General features: G+C 53.6%; 7 protein-coding genes across 7 annotated transcripts; 5 read left to right on the top strand and 2 right to left on the bottom strand.

The window, feature by feature from the left end:
- Positions 1–416: 416 nt before the first annotated feature.
- PFLUO_LOCUS323 (uncharacterized protein) lies at positions 417–3,138 on the bottom strand (the record flags this gene model as incomplete). The annotated part of the gene is made up of 4 exons (XM_073780467.1): positions 417–1,947; positions 2,001–2,260; positions 2,337–2,566; positions 2,658–3,138. The coding sequence occupies 4 exons, from the start codon at positions 3,136–3,138 to the stop codon at positions 417–419; spliced, it is 2,502 nt and encodes an 833-aa protein (XP_073634421.1).
- A 2,660-nt stretch (positions 3,139–5,798) lies between these two features.
- On the top strand, positions 5,799–10,355 carry PFLUO_LOCUS322 (peroxisomal assembly protein; the record flags this gene model as incomplete). The annotated part of the gene is made up of 3 exons (XM_073780456.1): positions 5,799–5,988; positions 6,046–9,778; positions 9,833–10,355. 3 exons carry the CDS (start codon positions 5,799–5,801, stop codon positions 10,353–10,355), a joined length of 4,446 nt encoding a protein of 1,481 aa, XP_073634420.1.
- Positions 10,356–10,925: 570 nt separating this feature from the next.
- PFLUO_LOCUS321 (uncharacterized protein) lies at positions 10,926–12,275 on the top strand (the record flags this gene model as incomplete). Its single annotated transcript, XM_073780445.1, has 1 exon — positions 10,926–12,275. One exon carries the CDS (start codon positions 10,926–10,928, stop codon positions 12,273–12,275), a length of 1,350 nt encoding a protein of 449 aa, XP_073634419.1.
- A 1,936-nt stretch (positions 12,276–14,211) lies between these two features.
- PFLUO_LOCUS320 (uncharacterized protein) lies at positions 14,212–15,964 on the top strand (the record flags this gene model as incomplete). Its single annotated transcript, XM_073780433.1, has 13 exons — positions 14,212–14,220; positions 14,273–14,387; positions 14,440–14,518; positions 14,568–14,602; positions 14,655–14,683; positions 14,733–14,765; positions 14,824–14,848; positions 14,904–15,105; positions 15,211–15,237; positions 15,287–15,415; positions 15,465–15,612; positions 15,663–15,741; positions 15,798–15,964. 13 exons carry the CDS (start codon positions 14,212–14,214, stop codon positions 15,962–15,964), a joined length of 1,077 nt encoding a protein of 358 aa, XP_073634418.1.
- Positions 15,965–16,478: 514 nt separating this feature from the next.
- On the top strand, positions 16,479–17,882 carry PFLUO_LOCUS319 (uncharacterized protein; the record flags this gene model as incomplete). The annotated part of the gene is made up of 4 exons (XM_073780422.1): positions 16,479–16,679; positions 16,736–16,881; positions 16,942–17,069; positions 17,131–17,882. 4 exons carry the CDS (start codon positions 16,479–16,481, stop codon positions 17,880–17,882), a joined length of 1,227 nt encoding a protein of 408 aa, XP_073634417.1.
- A 1,903-nt stretch (positions 17,883–19,785) lies between these two features.
- On the top strand, positions 19,786–20,013 carry PFLUO_LOCUS318 (uncharacterized protein; the record flags this gene model as incomplete). Its single annotated transcript, XM_073780411.1, is given in 2 exon segments — positions 19,786–19,791; positions 19,804–20,013. The coding sequence occupies 2 exon segments, from the start codon at positions 19,786–19,788 to the stop codon at positions 20,011–20,013; spliced, it is 216 nt and encodes a 71-aa protein (XP_073634416.1).
- A 173-nt stretch (positions 20,014–20,186) lies between these two features.
- On the bottom strand, positions 20,187–21,397 carry PFLUO_LOCUS317 (uncharacterized protein; the record flags this gene model as incomplete). Its single annotated transcript, XM_073780400.1, has 2 exons — positions 20,187–21,141; positions 21,195–21,397. 2 exons carry the CDS (start codon positions 21,395–21,397, stop codon positions 20,187–20,189), a joined length of 1,158 nt encoding a protein of 385 aa, XP_073634415.1.
- Positions 21,398–21,438: the final 41 nt, after the last annotated feature.

The raw sequence follows: 21,438 nt of genomic DNA, 5'->3' as shown, positions 1-21,438 counted from the left end.
TGGAGTAAAATGTCAAGAGGAATCAATTAGGGGGGAATGGAAGGAGAAAGAGCGGGAGAGAAGAATTGCGCGTGGGGGAGGGATGGGAAGAAGCCGGAGAGGGGAGCACATGAACAATGTCGTCACCGCACGGGAGTTGTTTCTGCAATTTACTAGTGGCGCGGCCAACGCCCACGGCTGAGTGGGCCAAGCATGGTTTTCGTTTACGGGCGCCTGAGGGCAGTGGAGTATGTAGATCGGAACAATAATGTAAGCTGACATGGTCTCTGTTTTGGAAACTAGCTACTCGATTGACAGGAAAAGAACAATGGGGGTCATTAAACACAGAGATGGTCACTCCATACATGAAGAACAGAAATAAGCCAGAAAATCATCGCTCGGGTTCAAACACAGTCACAAATCGTAGATATCATCGTCTAGCCCATAAAGTCCAGGTCCATGTCCGAGGGCATGCGCGATCCCTGGGCAGCGCCGTGCTGCTGCTGCTGGTCCGCCCAGGTCTGGATGCCGTGCAGGGCCTGCTCACGGTCCAGAGGGGGGAACATGCCGTGGTTCTGGTTGTACTGGCCCGCAGGCTGGTGCGTAGTGGTGGCCGGCATCATGGGGTGGGTGGTCGCAGCCTGGTTCATCTGCACATTCTGCTCGTACAGGGTGAAGTCGTTGCCCACCCGGTGCTGGGCGGAGTAGTCATAGCGGTCAGACAGACGCTCCTCGACCTGACCCGAGTGGGGAGAGTACAGCATCGGGTTGCCCTGCGCATGGGGGGACAGGCCAGACAGCTTGTAGGAAAAGTCGGCGGCATCACCCATCAGTGGAATGTCGCGCGTGTAAGCCTTCATGGCCACAGCGTCCATCGAGTTGCCGGCAGGGGGCAGCTGCATCTGCATCGCAGTGTAGTCCTCGCCAAGGTTCTGCATGTCCAGCTGGCTCCATTCCAGATCAAAGTTCAGGCTCGCGTTCTCGGTGGAGGCGAGCGGAGAGCCATCAAAGGACACAGGGCCCATCAGCTCCGGGACCGAGTCTGCGGAGGGGACAGACATGGTGTTCATGGACTGGCGGTGCATCTCCAAAGACGAAATCAGACCATTCGGGTCGCCGGCCCCGAACTGGGCCTGGAAAGCGTCGAGATTCATCGAAGACCCAAACGACGGGTCGAGATCGTTGCTCAGTCCCGCAGAGGAGGTATGGTAAGGCGAATTCTCCAGGAACAACGGGAAGTCGTCACTGCGGGGGGGCGCAGGAGGATCGTTGAAGTTGAAGTTGGAGTTGTCCGCAAAGCCCATGTTCGACTCCAGAGGAGATGGGCTAGGGCCACTGGTCGGGGTGGAGAAGTCGGTCGGCTTCGAGCCCGGAGTCGACACGCTGGGGGTCTGCGGGGTGGCCTGCATGGACGACGAGCCGCGCTTGACGTGGTGACCACGGGCATTGTTCTTGGAGCGAACGTAGACCCAGCCGTGGGCCTTCTCCATGTGCTGCTTGCAGTTGCTTTCACGCTTGGAGGCATAGGTGCAGGGCTTGAAGCTGCAGGTGTACAAAGCAGGCGTGTTGGAGTGCTTGTCATTAATGTGACGATCGCGCTCCTTCTCGGTCGGCCAGCCAACCTGGAAGTACTTGCAAGATGACTGCGTACACTTCCACGGGCGTGAGTGAGTCTTCTCGTGCTTGGTCAGGTCGCAGGGACGCTTGAAGATCTTGTCGCAATGACTGCACTTCTGGTTGATGTCCATGGGCGGGGCGTTCTTCTTGCGGCGAGCCATGGAACGCTGCACACCCTCGTCAACCGACTCATCGAAGCTCATCATGCGCTTGAAAACAGGGCTGGTGAGATCAGCCTCGTAGGGCTCCCCAGTGCGCATCGAGATGGGCTTCCCATCCTCCTGCACGAGAACCAGCTCGGCAGGTTTTCCGGTCTTGGACAAGCCGTTCTCGAGCTTGAGGGTTCCGGTACTATGATTGCCAGTTAGGACAGCTGTCGGGGTTGGGAGGGGTAGAAAATTTACATGGTGGGCTCAGTGGCCTTTTCGTTCTTGTCATCGGCAGACTTGGCCGCCTGAGCGGCTTCAATCCGCTCGCGGGACTCCCGAATCATGGCGGCGTAGCGTCGAACCTGGGAAACGAGATCGAGGAAGTAGCCGTTAGTGTATGGGCGGTCAGCAGGAAGACGCTGGTCGCGCGCGTTCAGGTGCGAGGCCGAGGTGTGAAGACACTGGATGGTGAATTCGCAAAAGTTGAGGTACGAAAGTCGAGTAGGAGCAGATTTCTTGAAAGCAGGAAAGAAAGGTTTATAAGTCCGAGCCCACAACGCCAATAGCCCATTGATCGGATCATTCACTTACCGGCGCCAACCACAATAGGGTTTTTTCCAGATCGCGAAGGCAGACAATCTGTTTATTCACAATGCGTTGAGGCACACTCTGCACCAGCGGATGGAATGGCTTCAAGCGAGATTCCTTCAGAATCGGGACCAGGACGAACTTCTCGATCTGCTTGCAGGCATTTAATCCCAGCTGGCGCTTGTCGAAGGTTGCTGCTGCGGTGCATGTGATGGCATTCACTTTTTCTTTCACTGTTGGATATTATACGTCAGCACTTGCCTAAACAGGGCACTAGGGCATTCACCCTCCAAGCCAATGAAGGGGGTTGGGACTAACACTCACCGTTGCTCTCATCTGAAGAGACACTCTCGACACTACTGACCGAGGTTCCCAGTCCACTATCCGACTCGTGGCTGTGGCTTTGACGGGTCATCTTCTCCTCATCCGAGCCGGAGAGCTCATTAGCCTCATCCACAGGGGGTTCAGACTTGACAGCAGTGCCGATATTGTTGATGGGATCCTTGCTGTTGGATTCCTCGGAATCGGTCCCCAAGCTGAGGCGGCCGAGCAGCGAGGTCATCCGTTGTTCGTTGGCAGCAATAGCCTCCAGAGATGTTGGGGAGCGACGAGGCAGCGAGCGCACACTCATTACCGGATCACGGTCATCGGCAGGAGGGGTCGTCGGCGAGTGAAAGGTTTCTCCTTTTTGCAAGCGCATCTTGGATGGGCCGGAGAGACCCTCGGACGAGGGGGCAGCGTCGGTGTTTAAGACCGGCCGCCTGCGGGGGTTCACCCGGGCTGTTTCAACGACAGAGGCGGTCATAGCTGCGCCAGGTCTACGCAGACATGGGAGTTAGCGGCAGATCGCGGATGGAATGAACAGGCTGTCACGACTGATTGGCCTGGGCGTATGACTCACGGGAAATGGCTGGATGTCTGGATGATTCGAAAACGGGCGATCGGCAGAGCGAGTCACTCCGATCGGTCTGACGGTTGGTCTATATATACCGCCGTGCTCGTCGAAAAAAAGTGGATGATCTCTAGGCGATGAGATCGAGGCTGATAACAGAATGTGGCGATGGATTCTCACGTTGGTTTGAAATGAGACGGTCGCAGATTCTTCGAGTGACTGGGCATACAACGCCAAACTGGATGCTGGTCAAGATGGATGAATCGACCACGATGGAACGGGCGTGTCGGATGGTCGACAAACGATGATGATAAACCCTCTAGGCGTGGAACAGGATCCGCCGATAGGGCCACACTCGACAACACAAAGCCGAGCGAGATCAAAGAAGTGTCTTCCAACGGCAGCAAACGAGGCCTCAGGACATCCAAGACTCTCGCACTTATTCAAGGGCAGGAAACAGTGGAGAGAGAGATGGAGAACAGGGAAGGACAGGAGAATCGGCGTTGGCGACCACGCAAGTGTCTGCCTGATAGACGACTCGCACTAGGCTGGAAGGGGATGTCCTGGGAGACGGTGATTGGCCGGAGGGTGTTTGGGCATTACCTCGTTACCCATTCTTACACGACCCCCGGGCTGGATCCTGGTAATACGCCGTCACCGCCAGCAGAGCCTCACTCGCTCTAGGCATCCACGGCGTCAGCTCTCTGCCTAGAGTCCCATCATTCCTCCGAATACGAGTGGAAGACCCTTCCGGACCGGCCGGATGAGTTGCTCCGTTCCATCTGCTTCCTTTGCTCTGTCTTCCCGATTTTCTCCCAACAGGGGACTCCGCCACACAGCCCCATCTACACAGCCCTCCTGCACTGTAACACGGGCAAGGGTGCCGATCGGCTGGACTCAGTTCCTTGCCTTTTATTTAATCATGATCGATCTTTTCTTTTCAGGAGATTTTCTGTCCTTTTTCTTTTCCCTTCGGGTTGAGTGAGGTACGTACTGCGTTCAGGGCCCGAACCAAAGGCCCCAGGTTGTCGATCACCATTGGCGGAGAAAATCCCGCACTCTTATCTGGATGCCTGAGTGTTCTATTCTTGGTCTCAGGCTGCCATTTTTCCAGTCGCTCTAGCACCAACGAAGGAATTGCTCTACCTTGATTGATCGGCAGGGCGTAGGAGAGCGGGAAGAATAGAAATGATCCGCTGTAATGAAGAACGAGTAAGACAGTGTCCAATGTGATTACCGTGGCCCTGGACCAGATATGCGTCCGCCTTATGTAGGGAGTGGATCTACCCTTCGCATCTTGAAGCTCAAGTTGGCTTAGCTTCCTTATTGTGACTACTATTGGGTGGATCGATGGACTATACCATATCGCTGGAAGCTATGATGCCGTCCGAAAGAGACCACTACGTACATACCCAATAAATCTCAGGTGGTGCGGCCAAATACACTCGCATCACTCATTATGACTACTCCTACCATGACCTACAAATGATTGTGGCATCTGGAATCAATCACCTGGTCAGCAATCGCATGAGCATGCCCTCTTTCCTCTGCTCAATAATAACTCTAAATACGAGCTGCATGCCTTGTGGCACATCACCCACGGGCCATAATAGGCTGGCCATACGTGAATACGAACACCGGTCTTCCAGCATTATTGAGTCTTAGAAGACGCATTGTCGGGGGAAGGGGTCGCTGTCGCTACAGCAGGTTCAATAAGAAAGACACGGTTAAACTTGGCGTGGAGATTCTTGTAGAGATTGATGTATATGAGATGATTTACGTGACTTGCTACCATGAAAGCCATCGTTTCTCTCGCCGTTGCTATCTTGGCAGCACAAGTCATTTCGGCAGCAGACATCTTCGTAGACACCTTCGGGAGCTCTCTAGTGTGGGGTGTTGTGTAATCTTGGTCTAAATGGTAATGCAGGAAAGGAATATCGGTAGAATGCCTGGTCAGTTGGTCTTTTATACTCGGACCCTACCAAGATATATAATCGCTTTATCCCGATTGGACAAACGTGGGTTTGAATTAACTAGACTGTGCAAATTGCAACCCATTCTCAAACCCTAGGACAAGCAAAATCACCCCTAGCCATGACTTTGAAGCTGTCGTTCTGTTCGTCCAGATCTACCGATGCCGAGATCACAGGCATGTCACACGGGCCACCAGCGCCGTCAGCGAGGCACGCAACTCCTTATAATTCTGCGAAATAGAAACAATGTATATGAAAATGAATTGCCGACTTTACGACAATTGTCAATAAAAACAATGATGGGTATACCGAAGTAATGAGTCCTGGCATAGTTAGTTACCTTCTGTTGTACTGGACCTCGGCTTCGGGCAGCGGGCGGTGCCGAGTTGCACAATCCGGGGGAAACTCTCTCAGTCGGCGCATTTCCTCTCCCTCTACCTGCGAACCCTAGCTTAGTCGTCCATGAGCTGCATTTGTTGATCATCTGCGTCTTTCCTCCTCCCCTCCGCCTCTCCCCTGACCCTCCATCACCACCACCCGATCAACCGTGCTCGTTCTTTTCCGCCGGCAAGTCGGTCGGAGAAGCCACCACACCCGGCCATGGACCACGAGCACTACGGTCAGGGCTCCCATCAGCCCAGACAACGGAGACGGAAGGCGGGCACAACGCGATTGCGCAACAAGGGCCCGATATCAGCGCGCCTCGTGCTGGACGCGCAGCTGCGTGGCAACGTCGGCGTCCTATCCGAGGACCTCGCCAACGACCTCTTCCAGCAGCGCGATCTTCAAGGTAAGTGGCGGACCCTTTTCGGTAACGATAAACCCCCCTGACTGGAAGTACGCTCAGTGACCGACGATGGAGTCCTCTACGTTGCCATTTCCCCGCACACCCCGAATTACACTACCGTGGAGGAGCAGACCTGGACGATTCTGCCCGTCCGCATCCAAACCACCCCGCGATCGCACGCACCCATATCCCACTCGACGATTTTGTTCCCAGACTCGGCCGACTCGCTCCAATCGTTCCTCCAGGCGCTGGGGAAGCTGGATGCCTCGCGCAACTCGTTGCAAGCGCACCGCACCGTCGAGATTCGCATCCTCGATGTCGCCCCGCTTCACCTGGATACAATCTTTGTGACTGTAGAGCGACACCTTCTGCGCAATCACGACGATGTGCAGAGCAAGTTTGGTGGGGGATTCAAGTCTACCCAGGGACCGAATGGACTCTGGCCGAAGACGGGAAGGACGGCCGACGCGAAGAAGTTTTCCAAAAGGGCTGCGGCGGACATTGAGCAGCGTCTGACGGCTGCTGTGCGCGAGGCGCTTGGGGCTCAGCGTATCGTGCACGCGGGAGATGTGCTTCCGCTTCCGCTACCACCACACCCTATTACCTACGCGCCACCACCGCCCGCGCGCATTTCATTCTGTGAGCCGGTGTCGCAAGGTCTTTTGATGCCGACGACCAAAGTTGTGCTAGTTCAAGCGCGCCCTCAGGGCAACCGCCCGCAACAGTTGCTGCCCCCGAGATCGGCTCTGCTCAAGCAAGTGGCCGAAGATGAGGCGGATGACACTTCCAATGAAGCATTCTATTCGGCTGCGGAAGACAAGCCCGGCGAGACTACAGAGATGGAGAGCACATCCGCCGCGGACGATTCAGAGACGGAAGGCTCGGCGGGTTCCATGAGTGATTCATCCGATGAGTCTCTGGAGGACATGATCTCTCTCACGGCCCCGGAATTGCCCCAGCCGCCCTCGGGCGTCCTGTCTTCTATTACTTCCGCTACCCCTCGTGCAGGCGGCCGAAGAGTAGACGGCGTCCATACCCCCGGCTCAGTTGCGTCGAATTTCACCTCGGCCACCATGCGGCCCGGCCGTGGCGGAGGAAAAGTCTTCAAGGTGGAAGGACTGTTGCAGCAAGTTCCCAACGAGGTGCTTCATCCTCGCCCGCGAGACGATGAGGACGTGGACTCGTTTGTGTTTGTGGATATCAGTACCCTCGCCAAGATCGGCTGTTTCTCTGGTGATTGGGTGAGGATCGAAGCGTCCGAGGAGCCCCAGATGAACATGTTCGCATCGCTGAAATTTGGGAGCTTCAATGAAAGCCCCGAGGATTCTGGTGACTGGCGTCCGGTCAAGATCTTTGGCCTTGCCGGTCTTCCTTCCTCAAAACCTCGGTATGCCATCAATCACGCTGGGGACCGCCGGTCAAGCATCTCCCAGCTACAGCCTGCGCGCTTGACCCCCTCCGTCTTTGTTCCTCCGCTCCTCCTCGGCAACATTGAAAACCCCAAATATCTCCGGATCTCTCCCATGACGTTTGCCTCTGCCAATGGGCATTCGAAAGCTGGTCTTTTGCACCACCACATGAAGAATGCAACCACCAAAAATCCACCCTTAGCCAAGGAAGTTACTCTCATGAAAGTATCTACACCTCTTTCTATGGATCGGGTCCTGCAACCAGCATTATTCGCCGGACTCAAGCAGTACTTCGAATCGCGCCGACGAATCCTGAAGAGTGGTGATCTAGTCGGCATCAGTGTAGATGAGGGACTTGGAAGGGCAGTCTTTGGAACTGCTGGCGGTGATGCTGTGAACCAAGAAGAAGACATCACTAACCGGTTAGGCCAAGTGGGTGATGCTGATACTGCAGGAGCACGCAAAGTTGGTGTCGCATGGTTCCGCGTTGGACAGGTAGCTCCCTCTTCCGTGGAAGAGCTGGAGGAAACGGGAGAGGATCAATGGGGTGGAGTGGCCGTGATTGACCCGACTACCACTCGCATGGTGCAGGCCGGCAGCGACATCAGCCGTGTTCCTGGCGTTCTGGATAATGGATGGGAGTATTGGTTGGGTGCAAAGACAATTCCCAGAACGGGTAGTGGCGTTTCACCAGCTCATGGAATCATCTCGGACCCGCCTCATGCTTTCATCCCTCCTCTGCAAGAGCGAATCCGGGATCTGATGGCGGCTGCGACAAGCCCTCGGGCTATCCAGCTGGGAATGAAGCCTGTTGTGATTTTGCTCCAGTCACAGCAGCGACACATCGGCAAGGCCACTGTCGCGACTCGATCCTGCGCAGACATCGGTCTACACACTTTCCCAATTGACGCATACGATATCTTGACAGAAGGCGGGGCGAATGGCGGCGATGTTAAGACCGAGGCTTACCTGAAGGCGCGGGCCGAGCGTGCTTTCCACTGTGGTGCCAATTGCACCGCGCTGCTGATCAAACACATTGAGGTCCTCACTGCAGACCGAATGGTGACTGCCATGACGGATATTGTGAACGACGCCCGCGTTATCATTGCCACCACCACCGACGTAGAGCAGATTCCGGAAGGTATTCGGAGCATGTTCACCCACGAGTTTGAGATGGGGGCCCCCGAAGAGAAAGAGCGTGAAGGTATCTTGCGAAATGCCGTGGCGGAGCGCGGTATCAACCTCTCTGCTGACGTCGATCTGGGCACGGTCGCCCTGAAGACCGCCGCACTGGTTGCTGGCGATCTGGTTGACGTTGTGGAGCGGGCTGCCGGAGCCCGAACTGCTCGTCTGGAACAACTGGCCGCAAATGCAAGCATGCAGCTTTCGGGCATTGAAGTCTGCGTTAGAGATGTCCTTCTTGCAGGTGGAGACGGCGCACGCGGTGTCAACAGAGCCGATTTCGACGCCGCCGTCGAGGCTGCTCGGAAGAACTTTGCCGACTCGATTGGTGCACCCAAGATCCCCAACGTCAGCTGGGACGACGTCGGTGGATTGACGAACGTCAAGGACGCTCTGATAGAAACCATTCAGCTCCCGCTTGAACGACCCGAGCTCTTTGCCAAGGGCATGAAGAAGCGCAGCGGTATCCTGTTCTACGGCCCGCCTGGTACGGGCAAGACGCTGCTTGCCAAGGCCATTGCCACCGAGTTTTCTTTGAACTTCTTCTCCGTCAAGGGCCCCGAGCTGCTCAACATGTACATAGGTGAATCTGAGGCGAATGTGCGCCGGGTCTTCCAGCGTGCGCGGGACGCGCGCCCATGCGTTGTGTTCTTTGACGAACTGGACTCGGTCGCGCCCAAGCGTGGAAACCAGGGCGACAGTGGCGGTGTCATGGATCGCATTGTCAGTCAGCTGCTTGCCGAGCTGGATGGTATGAATGGTGGTGAGGAGAACAGCGGCGGAGTGTTTGTGATTGGAGCGACCAATCGTCCTGATCTGCTGGACTCTGCCCTGCTTCGTCCTGGGCGTTTCGACAAGATGCTGTACCTGGGCGTCTCCGATACGCATCACAAGCAAGCGACCATTCTCGAGGCACTGACCCGAAAGTTTGCACTCCACCCCGGCGTATCTCTCGACCGCGTTGCCGAGCGCCTGCCTTTGACCTACACCGGTGCCGATCTGTATGCGCTGTGCTCTGATGCCATGCTGAAAGCCATCACGCGCAAGGCCACTGCGGTGGACGAGAAGATCAAGCGTTTACCCGATGGCCCCGTCAGTACGGCGTATTTCTTCGACTACCTGGCTACGCCGGACGATGTGGCTGTGATGGTCGAGGAGGAGGACTTCTTCTTAGCTGAGACTGAGCTGGTTCCAAGTGTTAGGTATGTGATTTTCAACCGAACCGGATAATTGCCGACAATACTGACCATTTGCAGTGCCAAGGAACTCGAACACTTTGAACGCATTCGGCAGAGCTTCGAGTCGGTCGACAAGCAGAAGCAAGACTCCAATGCAGCTGCTCCGCAGACTGTCGCCGAGGCTATGGAGGCGTTTAATCTAGGAAGCCATCCCTCTGCTGAACAGCCCCTCACGATGAATGGAGATGTTTCCCCAACTCCCGCTGGGAGCATCCATGGCCGCCTCAAGGGGTTGAAACAGTGGCCCGGAAGCCTTGCTCGCAATGCAAGCGGACATTCAGCAGCAGGAAACAAGGGCAAGGGCAAGAGCGTTGCTGGCAAAAAAGCAAAGGGACCTCAAGGTGGTCCTGGGTCTGACTCGTCCCTTGAGAATTTCAAGGCCACTGGTTCCGTGAATGGTTCTGGCCTTGCACGCAAGTACGGCACCGTTGATGGCGATGACGATATGGAGGATGGAGTTGTGGATGATGAGGATGAGGATGAGGATGACTACATTGTGCGAACTGATCACCTTGCAAACCCGATGGAGGATGTGGAATAGATTCCCCTCATGTTGTCCCTGCGTGAGCTGCAATATCCAGCCCGTGTGTATATACTAACATTTTGACGTATTTTGATTCTCATGTGTATGGCTTTGATGATATCCCATCACCTGCCTTTTAGAAAGACTCTTTGATTGCCATTCTGGAATGTGCTTTTCTGTTTCCGTCTAGTGTTTTGAACCCACCCCTACAATGAACCACTACCAGTTTGAAGCATCCTGTGCTTCCCAAAAGGGTAGGGGAGATGCCCGTCGTCTCGTCGCGTATTGTCGTCACCGTATCATGATTGCCATGGCGCCGAGGCTTTCATTCACTGCCAGTCCCACGATGTGAAAATACTTTTTGCTTCACTCTTCTCATCCTGTCATCCTCATCCTTCTTTGCCGTGCATCTCCTTCAACCATCACGTGATATCTCAAACCCTCACGACTTGAGCTTCAAGATCTCGAGTCTTCACTTGCTTCTTGGTTTTCATAGCCCTTCTTGGTGTCAGAAAACTGCTCTCCAGACCCTGTGTCTAACTCCAGTTGCATCTCTTCTCCCACAACTTCTGTTGCCCGGAGGAAACCATGCAGCGAGTCATCAACAGACTACCCTGGTGGGCTGAGTACACCGACCTGGCCAACTGGACGACCAACGAAATCTTGCTTCATCTTACCTTCGACCGTCCTACTCAGCATCAGGAGGTCATGCATGTTGGTATCGAGCCTGCCCTCATCATTGAGCCAAGGTGGACCTCCTCCTCGCTGGGCACGCTCGAGCGTATCCCGCAGGAGGTCATCGACCGCATCGTCGGCGAGATGGACTTCCTCACCATTGAAAAGTTTGCTGGTGTATCCACCGTCACCCGATACTCGGTCCAGAGCTGCCAGTTGTTTGTCGAAGTGCTGAAGTTCGCGCCCTACATGCCTGGTCTCCTGCACTCCACCCAGACCGACAACCAACACTCCATCAAGGACGTTTGGTGCGAGATGAAGACCGAAAAGTGCCGCTCTTGCGGCGACAGGGGCAAGTGCCTCTTTCTTCCGACCTGCGAGCGCGTGTGCCAGCCCTGCCTCAAACTAAACCCGTCCTACTGGACCTTTCCTCGCAGCGTGGCTTGCATCGCGTACGGCTTGACGGAGGAGCAGCTCACGGAGATTCCAACAATTTGCACTCTGTCCATCGTCAACGGCACTTTCACCACGGAATTACCGTTCAACAGACACGAACCGCGTGACCGTCTGATCCCCCATCGTCGTGTCATGCACGCCTCGGTCCGACTGGCCCTGAAGCAGGCCGTTAAAATCCACGGTTCACTGGAGGCCCTGAAGCACACCATCGGCCACGGCGAGGTCATCTACGCAGACGCAAACGAAGCCGAGCACGGCTATCTGAAATGGTTCGACTTCCTGCGCTCCGTGCCCCTGGAGCCGATCAACTGCAACCCGGCCCTGCTCGCATCGCCGCCGTCCGCCATCCCGACAGTCTGGGCATCCCAGGTGTCTTGGTTCCCTCCGTTCAAGCTCAACGAGAATTCCTCCCGCCGCATCCATCCTGGCATCGTCTCCATCGACTTTCCGTATGTGTCGCTTGACCGTGAGCGCCTGCAGAGGACCTACCTGTGCAACGGATGCCATGAACTCTTCGACGAAAACCGCTACATGCGCCTGCTCTCCGCGCAGACTCTAAACGCCATGATCCCGCTCGAGGTCCCTGAGAACAAGCACAAGGAGTTCCTCGGCCGTGAATTCTTCCGTCGTTCGCTCATCTTCCGGCCCTGGGACGATCTTCTCGCCCACCTGCGTGAGTGCCCGGGCGCGCGCTGGCTGATGTGTCGTAAACGTCTCGGCATGGAGAACAAGGCTATGGAACAGGAGTATGAGATCGAGGGCAGTCACCCCACCCACGTCTACACGTGGCTGATTACCGATATTTGATTCTTGCTTTTTCTTTCTTCTTTCCGCCGGGGTTCACTGTGTTTCGAGATCGAAGTTCGTCTGTTTCGTTATGGCTCTTATGGCTCTGTGCTTTGAGATGGGGATGTATGATTGATTATTGATCTGTTCAGTCCTTACTTTTGATTTTTGGGTGCCTTTCTCGGTTCGTTGTCCTCTGGGCTAAGGGATGGATTCAAAACCAGATAGAGAATGCTCTCGGGCACGGTTGTGGATCAGAAGGATACCAAAAGCTGTTGCAGATAATGACTACACCGGTTACTCTTGCTATCTCGCTGCGTGGCTAGATTAACTTCTCTGTCCTGATCATCGTCCCTGCTGAATTATCTCCGAAGATCGGCGCCCATGGAATATTCCACGCACGTTGTGTGCTGAATTTTATCTAAGAACCGGTCCAATGAATCCACCGGCATCCAACCCCTGCCGATCCACTGCAGAAACTTAAATCGAGTACCGAGACCTCCATCCACGTCCGATAGTTTCATAATAAGATTGCGTGAATCTCCCTTGAACGAAAAAGATAAGTGAGTGGCCCCCGGGCTCCACTAGTCCCTTGGGGCTGCGCGATAAGCATGGCCAAGCGCAGTGTCTAGACACGAACATCGCAATTTTTCGCATGTTCAATCATGGTACCTGCATAGTTATTACTATTGTTCAACGACCCTGAACTCCAATTCTCTCCGCAACATCCCCGGCTTTCTCCAACCATCATCGGAGGCGTTTGCCGTTTGCAATGGATGACCCCACACTGTCCGCCCTGAGGGTTCCACCCAGCCCAATCACACCGGTGCGCCTTGACATAAGCTCTGGGGCGGCCATGGTAAGGGTGCCTGCTCCTGATCCACCATGGCGCTGCTTCCTTTCCACTGGCCCCAACCACCGTTGCGTCGGTGGCGCGAGCCAATTGCGCTACACATAACGCCCCTTATCATCTCCATCTACCCCAAATCGATTGAGTAACTGAGACCGCCCCCGCGGTGGATGCGCCCGGATCAACGGGGGAAGGTGCGCGTCGAGCTTCTGTCGTCATGCGCTGACAGGATTCTTATTTCGTTTGCGCAGCTGCCATTTCCTGATTTTTTTCTGCTCATCTCTTTTTGCGCCGTGCTGCTCGAACAGCACATTTTCTTGACCATGATGAAAGACGAATACCACAATGAAGATGATGCCCAGTTGGCGCAGATGGGCCACAAGTCGGAGCTAAAACGCCACTTCTCTCTGTTGTATGTTTTGATCTCGGGTGGCTTGCTTGGCCAGCACTAATCGCTTTCGCGTGTTGTATAGGTCCATGCTGGGTCTTGCCTTCGCGATTCTGAACGTATGTGATGTTAATTGGATGGAAACAAACATGGGTATTGACAAGTGGTTGCGGAATAGTCATGGACGGCCTTGTCGGCGAGTTTGTCGCTCAGTCTGCCTTCGGGTGGCAGCGTTAGTGTCGTTTGGGGTATGCGCCTGAGGATTTGTTTGCGAAGACAGAATGCTGACCGGATACAATGCAGGTCTGATCACCGCCGGTATTTGTAACCTCTGCATGGCCGCTTCTCTGGCCGAGTTCCTTTCGGCCTATCCTACGTTAGTCGACGGCTGCCCCATTGTCCCATTGCTGCTGTGGCTGACAGATCTTTTTAGCGCGGGAGGTCAATACCATTGGGTTTCTGGTGAGTGGCATTCGATTTAATACTTGAGAGAGTGGCGACTGATGGCGGAATCCCTTTCTTGTTCAACAGTCAGTAAGTATACGTGCTATTCGTCAACATGCCGCTGGACCGTCGCTAAGAGCCAAATAGTTTCGTGGGAAAACTGGATGCCGATCCTGTCCTGGATCACTGGCTGGATCAATTGCTCGGGATGGGTGGCCCTGGTTGCCACCGGTGGGCTTCTGGGCAGTGAGCTAATTGTCGGCGTGATTTCTCTCATGCATAAGGTAAAGAAGGGTTCCGAGTTTCCGGACTTTCGTCTCTAATGTCTGCCTGCAGCACTACGAACCCCAGCGCTGGCATCAATTTCTGATCTACCTGGCTTACAACATCATTGCCTTTGTGGTCAACGCGGTGATGAACAACGTGTTGCCTTACGTGACCAAATCTGCCTGTGAGAAGCCGCACCTCTAGTCATTTAGCCTGGAAACTAATTTTTGCCCAAGTCATCTGGTCACTGACTGGCTTCGCCGTCATTTGCATCACGGTTCTCTCGTGTGCTTCCCCTAACTTCAATTCCGGAGAGTATGTTGACCTTCCAGAGGATGCATCAGTACAGCGCTGACTCGTATAGTTTTGTTTTCCGTGGCTTTATCAACCAGACAGGCTGTATGTTGATTCGATCACTTGAGACTGAATGCCAGTAGCTGACTTACTCCAGGGCCTGATGGCATCGCTTGGCTGCTCGGTGTAAGTCGTATTTTCTAAACCCCAGTGAGCGCTTCTGACACCCGAATAGCTTTTGCAAGGAGGTCTCGGTGTGACTGGATTTGTAAGTGAAATTTCCTGAAGAGAAGTTTCCTTATAAACAGCCGCTGACCATTTTGCAGGATGGCGTTGCGCACATGATCGAAGGTACTATCAAATATACCACCGTTCTTTCCTATCATTTGGTCTGACTTTCCCGCAGAGATCCCCAACCCTTCGGTGGAGGGACCCAAGATTATGATTGCCTGTGTTGGTATTGGAGTCGTCACTGGGACGATCTTCCTCGTCGTCCTCCTTTTCGTGGCTGGTCCCATCGATCCAATTATCAAATCCACGGCAACACCGCTTCTGGCAATTCTGAAGCATGCAACTCAGAGCAACGCCGGTGCCATTTGCCTCTTGATGTGAGTACCTATACATGGACTTTGTGGATGTAGACACTGACGATTCATGGCAAGGTTCCCTCTCGTCTGCGTGCTTTTCGCTGCAACGACAATCATGACTACTAGTAGTCGCATGATCTACGCTTTTGCACGGTATGTGGCCCCCTTCTTCGTATTGCCAGTATACTCACGAGCATGACAGTGATGGTGGCCTTCCTGCCTCTCCCTTCTTTTCCAAGGTTCATCCTAAGCTGAAGGTCCCCATGAATGCACTCTATCTCAATCTAGGACTTGTCACGGTGTTCGGCCTTATCTTCCTGGGCTCGTCTAGGTAAGAATCTCCAGTCCTATTATACCAATCCCAAACTAACAAATCGCAGCGCCTTCAACGCCATTATCTCGGCATCAGTGGTCCTGCTGGATCTTGCCTATGGGCTTCCCATTGCGGTCAACTGCCTCCGCGGCCGCAAGATGCTTCCAGAACGAAAATTCGTCCTCCCCAACGCTATTGGCTGGATCTTGAACATTGTACGGCCCCTTCATCCTCCACGATGGGAAATGCTAATTTTCTATTCTAGATCTCTCTGGTCTACGTCATTCTGACAACGGTTCTCTTCCTTTTCCCGCCCGATTTGCCCGCTACCGGCAGCAACATGAGTAAGTAAACACCATTTGTGACACGTATTGTATTCCCAGCGCTGACTGCTCTGCAGACTACTGTGTGGCTGCGTTCGGGATTGTCTTCATCATTTCGACCATTCAATGGTTTGTGGACGGCCGCAAGAACTTTGTCGGGCCTCGCATCCAGATGGAGGTTCTGTCCGGCGAGGTCGGCAATAACGCTGCCGAGCCTTTGCCCCTGATGGACCAAGAGAAATAAACATGACTAGGAACTGTTTAGTGGGTATGTATTGCTAGCATAGCGGATCAATTTCAAGTTTAGAATTGTCCTCAATTTATTCCCCCAAAGAGTGGCACACAAAATGGTCCATAATCCCGGAAATAAAAGCGAGCCACGTGCTTCCATGCTAAAACTATTAGAGGAGTATCAAGTAATCTCCAGACCTCGCCAGCTCGACTCCCATAAAAAGGTCAGCGATGAAAAGCCCGCCCTATCGTATCTATGAAGGCCCTAAAGCGGTGGAGAACTGCCGGATATTACGTCATTACCATGTGCCTCAGGCCGCCATTACCCAACAAACACGCCCCATCGACTGCAACGGCTCTCGCACCGAATCCCAAGCTACATGCGACGGTGACCATGCAGAAACTTGTGCAACAGTCATGATTGATTTTGTCCCCATGATGATTCTGGCTTAAACAAACACATCTTAACGCGAGACTGACAACCCCCTCGATTAACATCCATTTGCCCCGCCGTGAAAACGACGACAATGTTCTCGATTTCGTTGCCGTCGTTCAAGATCTTCTCGTCCGGGAAAGGCCATAGTATTGACCTGGCTCCGGTTCAGGTCCACGAGATTGAGACCGCCCAGGAGAAGCCTGCCCGCGCGTTGAAGCATCTTCTCAAGCTGAACCATGCCAACCACGCCATCTTGTGGAACAACCGCAAATTCCACAATCATGCTCCTCATGTTCGTCCTATATTGCTGGTTTGAATGACATAGTTATATGGCTGATCACTGTCTAGATTCTCTGCTCCGCTTTCCTGCAGGGCGCAGACGCGGATGGTCTAACTCGTGTCTATGAGACCGAGTCCAAGTTACTTGATCCATGGACTGACTCGCCTGGCGAAATTAGTGTTGATGACTGGAGAGACTACCTGGGATGTCGGGAGTATGTGTCGCTCCTTACTCCGTAATTATGTCTCTATAGCCTGCTAAATCACCTTTTTAGATACCAGCGTGCCTTTGTGGACTACTTTGAAGACGAGCTGGTCCGTCTCAGCTATGACTGGAAAGAAGTGGTGTCAGAATATCTCTTCGCGGGCAAGGAGCCTATATTCAACGCGCTAATAGCCGATCGTATGTCTCATCTCTGCAAGCCTGTCTACATACTTGATTGAGCTAATATGGTCATCTACAGTGGGCCACCCGTTAATCCATCTCGCATATGCATTTGAAATGTCCAGCCGTGAAGTGGCAATGGAAGCCCTGGGTCTTACAGCAGTCTGCTACAACGACATCCACAAATTCCTTGACGATCCAGTGCGATCACAAATCGAGGCATCCTACCACACGTCATCACTTTTTGAAATTATAAACCGCATCAGGGCAGATAAGCAGCTGGATGGCCTCTTCGCTACTCCAGGTGACGACAATCTCGACACACTTTTCCGCACTCGCGAGGCCGTGCTCTTGAACCACTGGAATGCATGGATAATCGACAACCCCGTCGAACAATTCCGCGAGAGCCAGGAACTAGCCGCTGCGCTCCTGGTCGCCACGCATGTCGACTCCGGAGAGAAATACGATTTCTTCCTCGTTCACACCCTGACGACCAGTCATGCTGTGCGGGTCTTGCTGCCGATGATCCCAGCGCAGTTCCAGATCCCGCTCGTCAGACAGTGGCTACTCCTGACGTTGGCGGTATATATTGCGCAGCTCCGGCCAGAGATCAATCTGGACCGGATTCGGGACTTTGATGTGAAGGGGAGGGATTGGAAATGGGCGACTAACCAAAGTATCACCGCAGAGTCTTCGACGGATGCGCACTATGTCAAGGCGATCCGGGCCTTGAGAGAATCGGCGTCTACCTGGGGTGATCCTGAAAAGTTCTTTTTGAAGGCGGCTGTTAAATTTGCAGATGAGTTTAGTGGCTGGAGTGGGTTTGTCTGACCTTGATCTAGCGCTGTTATTAGCCTTAAATGCCTTCTTCCTTTATTGATTTATATTACTTCTAAATTGCATAGTATTCTATTTAGGAACAACTCGATTAAAAAATATTGATGAATCAATGGACTGCTCAATCAGGCAACTTTGTAGATCACGTGAGGCAAAGCAATGTTTGCACTGTTTGCCACAAAACATCAGTGTGGTTTCCTTCCACGATGTCTCCTTCAATTCTCCAGATTCAACACTTTTCGAGCCGGCTATGTCCATAAGACCAGGGACGCAAGATGCAAACGTGTCCCTGCGGCTCCACGCCGAGCTGCTTCCCAATATACGTCAGATAACACTCTACGCTTCGCTGCCACGAATTCCTGAGCTGGAAGGGATTCGCCCGGCGATTCAACTTTCAGATTCACGCAAAGATGCCACGGTCTCTCTTCCACCTCCATTCAGTCATGTTTTTGAGACTATCAAGCTGCCGGCGCATGTCAGTGACGCGTACCGGCGACTTGTGAATGCACGTACCGGAGCTGCTGTAACCCCAGTATCCACCCAGTCCACGGATACCAGTCAAGACTACTCTTTCAGGATGCAAGTTGATTCATCTGACGAAGCCCTGTTGTTGCCTCGAGATGATCTCATAGATGACTATGTTCCCTGGACAGCGGCCGACATGTCACTATCCACCCGGCTCTGTTGCCAGAGGTGCGGGAACATGTTTCTGAAGGATAAGATGTCTTCCTCCGAGACCGGAGAAGATGTTGGCCAACCAGAGGGATGGATCTGGAAAGATCTTCCCAGTGGCAATTGGGCCGAGATGATGGACTTTTGGCACTGCCACAAGCCCGATCCTCATGAAGACGACCAGGATGGAACGAAAAATACTGCTCTCAGAAAAGAGGACCAAAACGCTCAGCTCAAGGGGTATGGAGCCGCCAGTCGAGTCGTTGCAATTCCAGGAACTGTGCTTATTGATGCGGCGACGTTCCTGCTCGTAGAGTCGGACTGCGTGGGATTAAAAAAGGTAGGTGTCGTTCTTTCTTTTCTTTCGCTACATATTGCTTTGCTCTTGTTTTGTTCTCGGTGGGCAACTCAGAAGGAGACCATCTCTTTTCCATGGGGTGGTCTCCGATACTATTGCCCTATATTAATGCTTATATCATGCCGAGTTTCATGCTGGTGGTCACAGATTCATGTCTAGGAAACCAGAGTGCAGTTATTCTCTCTTGTCAGATGGATTTCGCCTTTGATTTTTGATGTCACGGATTTGGGCCGGCTGTTTTGAATTCCGGTTGAATCTCGATTTTGCGCGCCCTTTGCATTTTTCGACACCGATCCGGTTCTTCGCGGACCCTTCCAGTGGTGATGGTGTGATCAAGGCCAGGGACACTTTAAAGCAATAGCTGTGTCAATTAATGCGATTAATTCTCCCTTTCACTCTTTACCTTGCCGTTTTTATCTTGTGACCGTATTATCTTCTGGGATTCGACCCGATTGCTTACACGGACCTACTTCCAGGGCAACAAAGAAGAAGCGAGTTCCACTACCCGGCCATCTGACAGCATCACCTTACAATGTGAGAAATGTGATTCGACCATAGGGATTGAAGATCAAACTGTCGATGGATGGCGACTTCTCAAGGCGTTCGTGGGGCTGACTATCAACCCCTCCCATGGCTGGGAATCACACTGCACAGACAAAATTGTCGCGGCGCAGCTGCTCGAATTGGTCGAAAGGGAGAGCGCCCGAAGGTTTATTGTGCATTGCGGCCAGGGGGAGGGATTGTTGGTATGTTTCTCTTAGACAAACTAACATTTTTGTCTCGATTATTGACATGGGGCAGCTTTGGGTCTTCAATCCCGATATGCGTTATTCAAACCCCCTCAACTGCGTCGTACCACAGCAGGCCATGAAGGTGTTGTTCCAGCAAACGGAGGATGTGAACCGATATCTCAGCCCCGAACTGGGAAAGGTGACGCCCCTTTCGCTCGAGGAGCTGGAACTGCCTTCCAAGGTCTTCACGGATGTGCGGAATGTTCTGAAAGAAATGAACGAAATGCTACCGCCCTCGACTCGGAAATTCAACGAATGGCAAGTGGGGTTATTACATCGTTTCAAGCGTGGCAGCACTGTATGACGACGATGTTCAATGAAAGGTTTAGCGCCAGTTGACAGGCCTACAACACGTGAGTGTTCCTCCGTCTACAGGCTTATTATTTGCACTGTGAAAGGCAGCTGTCTCTTTCAAATTGCTCGTTTTAGTATTGGATATCATTAACTCGAATCGTACTCTTTATCATATCAGGGAGATCAGTTGCCCTCGCCTTCGAAAGGAGTCTCATAGGGTCTCTCAGCCTGAGGAGTGAGGCGAGCAATGTGACGTCGCTGGCTATCCTCCCAGTCAAAGACCGCAGAGTGAGCAGCCAGGCGGTTATCCCACACCACAACAGTGCCAGCCTTCCAGCGGACGCGGGCCTGGAGATCTTGCGACAGAGCAATGTGGTCGTACAAGAACTTGAGGAGGAAGTCTGACTCCTCCTTCTTATATCCGACAATGTACCGCGTGAACTGCGGGTTGACATAGAGCGCCTTTTCGCCGGTCACTGGGTGCGTGCGGACAATGGGGTGCTCGTGTGTCACAGGGTTGCGGCGAGCAATACCACCGCCGTTGAGACTGGCGTTGATCTGCTCCGCACCGGAGTGAACAGCCCGCAGGCCGTGCAGGCGCTTACGGAACTCGGGTGACAGGCGCCGGTATGCCTGAGCCATGTCGCCAAAGAGGGTGTCACCGCCACTGGATGGGCCGTCCAGCACGTACAGGAAAGTAGTGCCCGGGGGCTGACACTCAAAAGTCACGTCCGAGTGCCAGGTGATCGTGTTGGTGCGCTGCTCCAGGAACTTGGCGCCAGTGCGGTCCTCTGCACTGCGGTGCACGAGGTGAACCTGAGGGAAGCCTGGGGGCGCACCAGAGGTCTGGTGGATGTGGTGTCGGCCGAAGTAGCCGGTGTAATCAACCATCTCCTGGATGGGCCGTGAGGCGAAGTCCTGGTCTCGGAAGGCAACAACACGGCGCTGAGCGACGAAAAGGGCCAGCTGATCCTTGCCCTTGTCGGAGAGCTTGCTCAATTGAACACCGTGCACCTCGGAACCGATGAACGGGCAAATGTTATCCACTTCGGCCACACCCTTGGGCAGCAGATCTGGGAAGCTGGGGTCGGCATCTTTGCCGTGATCGTAGTGCTCGAATGGCTCCAGAGGCGCGTATCTGGCTAGGATGTTAGACAATGGGACACCGTTAAACTTAATTGTTAAACATACCGTTCAGTCTCGTTATCCCAGACGGGCAGATAGTTGGGAAATGAGGCGGGTGGCTGCGTGGAGGTGCCGTTGATCTCAACGTCCCTGTCGTACTTATAACCGATCAAGTTCTCCTTATTGGAGCCGCCCTCAGTCTTGAGGATCTGTTTTGCCGGCTCGCGGAGAGAGAGTGTCGCGGTGGTCTCGGTGAGAGAGGGAGCCATTTTGCGTTCTTTGTTGTAATAAAGAAACCAGTGGTAGAATC

Source organism: Penicillium psychrofluorescens, assembly GCF_964197705.1.
Source record: "Penicillium psychrofluorescens genome assembly, chromosome: 1".
Classification (NCBI taxonomy): Eukaryota; Fungi; Ascomycota; class Eurotiomycetes; order Eurotiales; family Aspergillaceae; genus Penicillium; species Penicillium psychrofluorescens.
The sequence above is the reverse complement of the archived record's forward strand: the minus strand, read 5'-3'. Positions and strand labels throughout refer to the sequence as shown.